This window comes from Xenopus laevis, chromosome 1S (genome assembly GCF_017654675.1).
Source record: "Xenopus laevis strain J_2021 chromosome 1S, Xenopus_laevis_v10.1, whole genome shotgun sequence".
Taxonomy (NCBI): Eukaryota; Metazoa; Chordata; class Amphibia; order Anura; family Pipidae; genus Xenopus; species Xenopus laevis.
This window is the reverse complement of record NC_054372.1, coordinates 43,830,565-43,841,008: the sequence shown is the minus strand read 5'-3', so window position 1 is coordinate 43,841,008 and position 10,444 is coordinate 43,830,565. Positions and strand designations below refer to the sequence as shown.

At 47.5% G+C, this 10,444-nt stretch overlaps 1 protein-coding gene across 1 annotated transcript; it reads left to right on the top strand.

Moving 5' to 3' along the window:
* Nucleotides 1-596: 596 nt before the first annotated feature.
* LOC121398745 lies at nt 597-8,200 on the top strand. Its single transcript, XM_041577899.1, has 3 exons — nt 597-919; nt 7,079-7,426; nt 7,989-8,200. Exons 1-3 carry the CDS (start codon nt 832-834, stop codon nt 8,198-8,200), a joined length of 648 nt encoding a protein of 215 aa, XP_041433833.1. The 5' UTR covers nt 597-831.
* Nucleotides 8,201-10,444: the final 2,244 nt, after the last annotated feature.

Genomic DNA, 10,444 nt, shown 5'->3' with positions numbered 1-10,444 from the left:
TTTCATGAAAAAATTTGGGGTACCAGTGGCTTTGGATAAAACCGAAGGCCCCACTACGGTTCTTTCTTTTTTGGGCATAGAAATTGACTCCAATTTGATGGTTTTTAGGTTGCCACAAGACAAATTGCAAAAATTGAAGGACGCCATCACGGTGGCTCGACTCTGCAAAAAGGTGACACTTCAACAAATGCAATCGTTATTGGGGCTATTGGTTTTTGCCTGCCGCATTATGCCTATGGGCAGAGTGTTTTGCCGACGGCTGTCTCTGGCCACTCGTGGTGCTGAAAAACCCTATCACCACATTCGCATTACTAAACAGTTGCGAGGGGACTTAAGTGTCTGGCACTCTTTCCTAGGCATCTACAACGGCCATACTTGCTTATTGGGTGAGGAGGTCCAAAACAGTGAGGTGTCCTTATATACTGATGCGGCTGGTTCGACTGGTTTTGGAGCCGTACTTGGGAAGTCCTGGTGTGCGGGTCCTTGGCCAGCCACCTGGCTCGAGCTTGGTCTTTGCAGGAACCTAACTTTATTGGAACTGTTCCCCATCGTAGTTGCTCTTGAGCTCTGGGCTCCCGGCCTGGCCAATCGCAAGATTTGTTTTTGGACTGACAATATGAGTGTGGTGCATTGCATTAACAGGTTATCTTCCTCCTCCCTTCCTGTTTTGGCTTTGCTGAGACATTTGGTGTATTTGTGCTTAGCCCATAACATTTGGTTTCGTGCTAGGCACGTTCCAGGGAAGGTCAACTCCATTGCTGATGCTCTTTCTCGTTTTCAGTGGTCCAGGTTTCGACTGCTGGCTCCCGAGGCGGACGAGGAGGGTACGGAATGCCCAGCTTCCCTGTGGCCCCTGGTGGAGACGAATTTATGAGTTTGATACAGGCATCGGTTACGGCAGCGACATGGAAGGGTTACGGTAATGCTTGGGCTGAGTGGGTACAAATGGGGCATGGCAGGTCCTTAGCCAGTGACGCTGACAGGCTGCAACTCACAATAGATTATTTGTTACAGGTGAGGGCAGAGGGCTATTCTGCCACAGTGGCTCAGAGACGTCTGTCGGGGCTTGCTTTTTATTTTAAGTTGGCGGGTTGGCATGACGTGACGAAACATTTTGTAATTTCCCAGGCGCTTAAAGGGTGGAAGAAGGAAGTAGTTAACAGGGAGAGCCGCCGGCCCGTCTCTTTTGCCCTGCTACGACAGTTAATTTTGGGTCTGCAGCAGGCAGTTAGTTCCCCTTATGAGATTTCCCTGTTTCAAACTGCTTTTAGCCTGGCATTTTTTGGTGCTCTTCACATCAGCGAGCTGGTCCCCATGAGTAAGGTCAAACCAGGTGGCCTCCAGGCGGAGGACGTTATTCTTGGTAACTCTTTCATCCGTTTCCGAATCCGTAAATCTAAAACGGACATCTATGGGCAGGGGACTTGGGTGACTCTTTCGGCAATTGATGACGTAGCTGTAACGGGCCCGAAGGCACAGTAATAGTGTAGACCAAAGAGGAGACCAGACCAGGTTCGAGGTACAAAAGGGTTTATCCAAAGAATCGTCAAAATACAGGCAAAAGGTCAGACCAGGCAGAAGACAAGCAAAATCGAAGAACAGGCAGGAATCGGTACACAAGAATCAAAATAGATAATAACACCCAGGAACACTGTAGCAGGAACCTATAGTTGGGCAAGGACTGGAAGGGGAAGTGAGTTTAAGTAGTCCCTGGGTTGGCGCCAAATTTTGACGCGCTTGCGTCAGACGCAGACGCCAGCGTCCCCACGCTGACGTCTTGACGCCGGCGCCCGATTTTGACGCCGGCGTCCATTCCGTCGCCGACGACCAATCCTGGACTGGGAAGGAGATGAGGTCATAGACCTGTGCCCGGCAGGAGCCATGTGGTGAGGCAGGCGGTCGCCATCTTGGACGCCATCTTGAAGACTTGGAGTAGATTCCATTACAGTACCCCCCTCCTTAGGGGGGGCCTCAGGACCACCGAGTCTAGGGGAGAGAGGGAATAATTTATGGAATCTACGAACCAAGATGGGCGCATGGACATCTGAGCTCCTGACCCAGGAGCACTCTTCGGGACCGAACCCCTTCCACTCGATGAGATATTGAAGAGTGCCCCTGGAAAGACGAGAGTCCAAAATCCTCTTACTTCGAATTCCTGGTGATTGTCAACCAGGACTGGAGCTGGGGGAGAAGAAGAAGAAGAAAGAGACACAGCAGGCTTAAGGAGAGAGACATGGAAGACATTCGGGATCCGCATCTCTGGGGGGAGTTGAAGACGAACCGCCACCGGATTGATGATTTCAATGACAGGATAGGGACCGATGAATCTGGGACCAAGCTTTGGGGTAGGAATCTTCAGGCGGATGTTACGGGTGGAAAGCCAGACCTTATCACCAGGAGAATAGGGCGGAGCAGGAATCCTCTTCTTGTCGGCAAACCTCTTTTGGATCAGAGAGCTCTTCTGTAGATTAGAGGCAACAGCAGCCCAAATCGCCATCATGTGGGCAGCCTGGTCGTTGGCGGCAGGAACATTGGTGAGGAGAAGATCCTGGGGAAACGCCAATGGATTCTGACCGTAGACACAGAAGAAAGGGGACTGATGTGATGAAGAATGCAAGGCGTTGTTATGGGCGAACTCAGCCCAGGGAAGGAGATCCGACCAATCGTCTTGGCACAGGGAAACATGGCAGCGAAGAAATTGTTCCAACGCCTGGTTCACTCTCTCAGCAGCTCCATTGGATTGCGGGTGATAGGCAGAAGAAAATTGTAAAGAAATGTTGAGGGCTTTGCATAAGGATCTCCAAAACCTAGAGACGAATTGTGAGCCACGGTCAGAGACGATCTCGGCAGGAAACCCATGGAGACGAAAAATATGATGGATGAAAAGCTTGGAAAGTTCAGGAGCAGAGGGAAGTTTGTGGAGGGGAATGAAATGAGCCATCTTGCTAAACCTGTCAACGACAACCCAGATGACAGTGTGACCGGAGGAGACAGGCAGTTCCACAATAAAATCCATGGCAAGATGAGTCCAAGGACGAGATGGAATAGGTAATGGAAGAAGGAGTCCTTTAGGGGGAGAATGTCCAGACTTGGAAATGGCACAGATGGTACAAGAAGACGTCTTTGACGTCTTTCTTCATGGATGGCCACCACACCAGGCGAGAAAGGAGTTCGGTAGTCTTCTCTACTCCGGGATGACCAGCCTGTTTAGAACTGTGAGCCTGGGATAGAATAGACTGGCGACAATCAGGAGGAACAAAGGCAACCCCTAGAGGAATATTGTCCGGAGCAGAAGCTTGAGCGGAAAGGATTTGCGAGGCCAAGGAGGGAAATAGGGCAGCTACGATCTTGGAGGAAGGCACAATGGGTTCAGGATCTTCGGAACAGGGAACTTCAGGGATAAAACTTCTAGACAAAGCATCAGCCTTTCTATTTCTAGAGCCAGGACGAAAGGTGATGACGAAGTTAAAACGGGAGAAGAATAGTGACCATCTGGCTTGTCGAGGATTCAAACGTTTGAGGGACTGGATAAATTCGAGGTTCTTATGGTCTGTAAAGATGGTCACGGGAATGGAGGATCCTTCCAGTAAATGTCTCCACTCCTCCAGGGCGAGTTTCACTGCCAATAACTCACGATTCCCCACATCGTAGTTCTGCTCGGAGGAGGAAAACTTCTTAGAGAACAATGCACAGGGATGCAATTTCCCATCCAAGGAAGATCTCTGTGACAAGACAGCTCCAGCTCCCACATCTGAGGCGTCGACTTCGAGGAAGAAGGGAAGAAGAAGATCAGGGTGTCTGAGAATAGGTGCAGAAGAAAAGCCAGTTTTCAGGGATTCAAAGGCTTCCAGGGCTGGAGGAGGCCAGTGTTGTGGCTTACCCCCTTTGCGGATGAGGGCCAGAATAGGAGAGATTTTGGAAGAGAAACCTTTAATAAATTGTCTGTAATAGTTGGCAAAGCCAATAAATCTCTGGATAGCCTTGACACTTGTGGGGAGGGGCCAATCAAGAATTGCTGAAATCTTGGCTGGATCCATCTTGAAACCCTGCTGGGAGATGATGTACCCAAGAAAAGGGATGGAGGACACTTCAAACGAACACTTTTCCAATTTAGCGAAGAGATTATTCTTTCTTAGACGAAGAAGAACTTCCTTCACTTGGGAGCGATGCTCGTGGAGATTTTTGGAAAAGACAAGAATGTCATCCAGATAGACAACAACACTTTGCCCCAACAGGTCTCTGAATATATCATTCACGAACTCTTGGAAGACCGCGGGGGCGTTACATAGTCCAAATGGCATGACTAGATATTCATAATGCCCATCTCGGGTATTGAAGGCGGTCTTCCATTCGTCCCCTTCACGAACTCTAATGAGGTTATAGGCACCCCGAAGATCCAGCTTGGTGAAGATCTTGGCCCCTCTTAACTGATCGAAGAGTTCGGAGATTAGGGGGAGAGGGTAACGGTTTTTAATGGTGATTTTGTTTAACCCCCTATAGTCGATGCATGGTCGCAGACCTCCGTCCTTCTTTTCGACAAAGAAAAATCCAGCACCAGCAGGGGAGGAAGAAGGGCGGATGAAGCCTCTTTGGAGATTTTCCTGAATGTAGGTCTTCATGGCAGCCGTCTCAGAGGGGGAAAGAGGATAGGTGCGACCCCGGGGAGGCATGGAACCAGGAAGAAGTTCGACTGGACAGTCATAGGGTCGATGAGGAGGAAGAATCTCTGCAGAGCCCTTATTGAAGACGTCAGCAAAATCTTGATAGATGGACGGAAGGGTCAACTTGGGAGAAATAGAAGAAACCTTGATAAGGGGCACAGCAGGCAAACAGTTCTGTTGGCAATAGGGGCTCCAGCGGGAGACTTGAGCGGAGGTCCAGTCAATGACTGGATTATGGGTACACAACCAGGGGAGCCCCAAAACAAGTGGAGTTGAAGGGCAGTCGATGATTAGAAAGGCCAATCTCTCCAGATGCATGGTGCCCACTCTAAGAGAAAGTTCGACGGTGGTTTGAGAAATAATGGCCGAAGACAGAGGGCGGTCATCAATAGCCAAGACTCGCAGAGGAGAAGCCAAAGGTTGTAGAGGAACCGCATAGCGAGCAGCAAAAACTCTGTCCAAGAAATTTCCAGCAGCACCAGAGTCCAGGAAAGCTTGCACTGGGATCTTCTGGGAACCGAATTGGATTTGTGCCGGAAGAAGGAAGCGTTGAATAGAGGGTTGGGGAGAATGACAAACACCACCCAGATAGGTCTCCCCAAACCTACCTAGGTGCTGGCGTTTCCCGGCTTCACAGGACACTCATGGGCGAAGTGTGATTTGCCCCCACAATACAGGCATAGGCCGGCAGCCCTTCTCCGTAGCTTCTCCTGTTCGGAAAGACGAGCCCGTCCGATCTGCATGGGTTCCTCAGTAGATGGAGCAGAGGAAGCAGAAGCCGCAGGAGTAGGAGAGGGGAAAGCAGAAGCCGGATTGAAGAGTAGGGGTCTCTGAAAGCGAGGAGCCAGGGTGGATTGGAACCGGGGATACTTCTTCGAACGCTCTCTGTCGAGCTCGAGTTGAAATTCCCTCTGTCGGGTGTCAACCTTTATGGCCAACGCCACCAGATCCTCCCACCGAGAAGGAATTTCCCGGGAGACCAAATCGTTTTTGATCCGCATGGCTAGGCCGTTGTAAAAGGCGGCATGGTACCCATCATTGTTCCAGGTGGTCTCCGCCACTAGGGTGCGGAACTCAATGGCGTACTCCGGAACAGAGCGAGTGCCTTGCTGGATCTGGAACAGGCGAGCAGAGGATGCCGTAGCTCGGCCAGGGGCATCAAAGACAACCCGAAGTTCACGGATGAAGGCACTGGCATCGTCAATCAAAGGATCCCTCTTTTCCCACAAAGGTGATGCCCACTCCAAAGCCTTCCCCTGTAGGCGAGTAATCATGTACCCCACTTTAGCTTGTTCAGATACAAACTGACCTGGCAGCAGGGCGAACTGGATCTCGCACTGGTTGATGAAACCTCTGCATGCAACAGGATCACCGCTGTAGAGGGGAGGCGCAGGAATGCGAGGTTCCGAAGGCTGAAGTGGGCTTGCAGGAATGGCCACAGGGACCGGGGCCACAGGTGACAACGCCGACAACTTGTCCAGGATAGCTTCAAGAGCCTGACCGAAGTGTGTCTGCTGGGCTTCGTATGACTGCATGTGGGAAGCCAAACCGCGGATAGCACCACCGACATCAGGTGGAGCTGGAGTCTCCTCCGAAGGGTCCATGGCCCAACTATACTGTAACGGGCCCGAAGGCACAGTAATAGTGTAGACCAAAGAGGAGACCAGACCAGGTTCGAGGTACAAAAGGGTTTATCCAAAGAATCGTCAAAATACAGGCAAAAGGTCAGACCAGGCAGAAGACAAGCAAAATCGAAGAACAGGCAGGAATCGGTACACAAGAATCAAAATAGATAATAACACCCAGGAACACTGTAGCAGGAACCTATAGTTGGGCAAGGACTGGAAGGGGAAGTGAGTTTAAGTAGTCCCTGGGTTGGCGCCAAATTTTGACGCACTTGCGTCAGACGCAGACGCCAGCGTCCCCACGCTGACGTCTTGACGCCGGCGCCCGATTTTGACGCCGGCGTCCATTCCGTCGCCGACGACCAATCCTGGACTGGGAAGGAGATGAGGTCATAGACCTGTGCCCGGCAGGAGCCATGTGGTGAGGCAGGCGGTCGCCATCTTGGACGCCATCTTGAAGACTTGGAGTAGATTCCATTACAGTAGCTTGCCCAGCAAGGCTTGCGACCGCATTTGCGGCGGTTCGGAAGCAGGGTGAGTGTTTTTTGTCTCATGAGGATGGTTCACCTCTGACTAGATATCAGTTTGATACTATTTTTAAGAAATGCTTGACTGCGTTGGGGCTCAACTCCAAGGAGTTTGGGACTCATTCCTTTCGAATAGGGGCAGCCACGGAGGCTAGTGTTCAGGGCATGAGTGAGGATCAGGTGAAGTGCATAGGCAGATGGAAATCGAAATGTTATGCTGGATACATTCGACCACAGCTTCTTACTAACTGAATTTTCTTTACAGACGGATCATCTCCTGTGGTGCTTCTGGTGGGGCACTCATACATCTGTCGAGCGGCACTGCGTGCGGAGAATCGTCCAGGGGGAAAAAACCTTGGTTTTTCCGGCACACGTGTGATTTGGCGAGGCATCAGTGGCATGCGGTGGCTGCAAGTACTCCCTGAGGTGGTTCGCTTTAGCCGAGCTTATGATGGCCCGCTGGTACTGGTAATTCACGCTGGGGGTAATGATTTGTGCCAAGTTCGGGTAGCTGAGCTTATTTCTCTCATAAAATCTGATATGGTTCGTTTCCCCCCATTTTTTATGGATTTGGTTATAGTTTGGTCTGAGTTGGTGCCCAGGTTGGCGTGGAGTGTGCCCGCAATGTTGCTGCAGTTGATAGATCCCGCACCCTGCTTAATCAAAGAATCTCGCGTTTTGTGCGTAGCCAGGGCTGGGTGGTGGTTCGGCACCGGCAATTGGAAACGGATACCCCCTTGTTAGCTGACGGGGTTCACCTTAATGAGGCCGGTCTAGATATATTTTTGTCGGGCTTGCGCGATGGTGTAGGGAGAGCCATTTCTCTTCTGGGTGGAGGTCGGAGTTCGGTGTAGGATTACACGAACTCCTAGTGGCGGTTATTGATCCTTTGCCTGTATTCGGCCTAGTATAAAAGGCGACACCACATGCCCACTGCACACAGTGGCCGGCATTCGGGGTAAGATATATAAGGTCATATACTTGACAGTTAACGAGATACGTTTTGAAATGGCAAGGATCGGGAATTAAATAAATATATACAGTATAAATAAAGCTGTGGCCGACTTTCACCCACTATTCTGTTTCAGTGTGTTTTATTCATAAATTAGCATTAAAGGGCTTATCCCTAGCTGGGGAATAAAGGTTAAGTTCCATAGGCTTAAACATCTTCACAGTCACTGGGGATATAGACAAGTTTCTGGCAGAGATGAAACTGAAAGCAAAAGATTGTGAATTTAAAGACACAGAAGATCTCATGCTCAGAGATAAAATTGTGTTCAGCATTACCAATCCTGCACTGAAAGAGAAACTGTTAGCTGATTCTGATTTAACATTAGAGAAAGCTGTGTCAGACTGCAGAATTAAAGAGACAACAAAAGCAAGTTGAAGCTATGGGTGCAAATGCAACTGAAAGGCACATGCAAGCACTGTGACAGCGTACAGTAAGCAAAGAATATGCACAGGACAAAAAGTCAGGACACATAAAGCAAGGCATGCAGAAATCACCTGACACACAAACTTATAGCTACAGTGTGGACAAAAGCACAAACCAAGACAGTGTTCAGCTTATGGGGCAACATGTCACAAATGCAGTGGAAAGAATCATTTTGCTAAGTGCTGCAGAACAAAAAATCCTGTTTTAAAAAAGAGTAAAGAGAAGTCAAAAGAAATAGACTCTCTGTTTATTGGTGTCTTGCAGGCAGCAAATAAATATACACAGACCCAGAAACTAGATGATGCCTGGTATACAGATATAACCATTGGAGAAAATACAGTTACATTTAAGCTAGATACTGCAGCAGAAGCTAATGTATTACCAATTGCAACGGTTAATACCCTGTCCACTTCTATGAAAATTGAACCAACAACAACTGTTTTAGTTTCCTAAGCGGGTACAAAACTGATTCCTAGAGGCTGTACAACTTTGGAAGTGACGGCAAAAGGGCAACAAAGAAAACTCCTATTCTTCATCACAAATGAAAATACAACAGCTATTTTAGGAAGGAAAGCATGTGTAGATCTACAGCTCATTCAGAGAATAGATACAGTGAATTTAAAACCACCTGCAACTAAAAAAGACTTAGGGTCTGTTTACTAAAGTGCGGTAAATCTGACTTTAAGTTTCCCCATGTTATCGCTGAGAATATTTTTACAGCAGAATATTCGCAGTGACTAAGTTTACTAAACAGCTATACGCTCAGAATTGCGATCACTTGCAATCACTTGCGATCACTTGCGGTAACTACATTAAGGAACCATCTTACGTTAGCGGTAATTTTAGCGGGTTGCAAATTTTTTTGCAAATATTTATGCTATAAAATAGTCTTGTTTTATGGCGGTTATTATAGCAATTTTTTACTGTGAAATTTATGGCCAGAAATGCATCTTCAAAACTTATAAACTTTATTGACTGATGATTATACCATCCAACAACATTACCAGGGTAACACCAATCAAACATGTCTGCATCATATAAACCCTTCTGCCAATAGAATCATATGAACAAGAAATCATACCAGTCAATCTCTTTGCTGCATAGAAATGCACAGTTTAATGTAGCCAATCACAATGAAACCAAAAAAGCATAGAGGCTGACGAATCCTTGGACTTTGATGCCCGCTGCCAATAATACGACTCTGAGCTGAAACTGCTGCTGTTGCACCAGATAGAAGCAGAAGCCAAAACATCCTGTCAGCAATAGCTACAGACCTCTCTCCTGTCAGCAAAGAATGATGGGTAAAAAATGATTGGTAAAAAAAAACCAGTATTGTGGGATATTTCCTGCCCCTTGAGAATTCTCTGGCGAAAAAAATACTTTTACGCCACTACTGGCTTTTCATCACAAAACAACACTTCACTGGGCTGTGCAAAGAACTTTGTACACAAAGTTAAGTTGAGGCCAGATGTAAAACCAGTACCATTTCCTGATTCAGCATGGGAAAAACTTGCTATTGATATTGTCAGCCCTTTTACAGATGCTCCTATAGACTGTAGATTTGCTATAACCTTGATAGACTATTACAGTAAATGGACAGACATTGTATTTGTTTCTCATATAACATCAGCTATAGTAATAACATTTCTGTCTACAGTCTTCAGCAGAGAAGGTAATCCAAAGGAGTTAATATCAGACAACAGACCACAGTTTTTCTCATATGAGTTAGAATCCTTTCTGAGAGAGAGAGAATTATTGTGCATAGGAAATCTTTGGTGTATTACCCACAAGAAAATGGAGAAATCGAGCAATTCAACAGAAGTCTGAAAGAAGCACTACAGATAGCAAATCTTACTGGGAAAGTATTTGCAACAGAGTTCCTACATAACTACAGAGCAACGTGCCATGCAATAACCCAATCATCTCCAGCTGAATTATTACATGGCAGACAGGTGCACACTAAGTTACATGTTGCAGACATCAAACTTACACAAAATACTGTGCCAACAAAATCATCTACTGCTGACATTGTGAAACATCACCAAGCCAAATGCAAGACTTATACTGACAGAAAAAGTGGTGCAAGAGAAGTGTACTTTCAGTCTGGATCTTTTGTCAGAATTAAGAAACCAGGAATACTGAAACAAGGACAATTTAAATTTACTACACCACTTGAAGTGAGACGCCAGCGAGCAC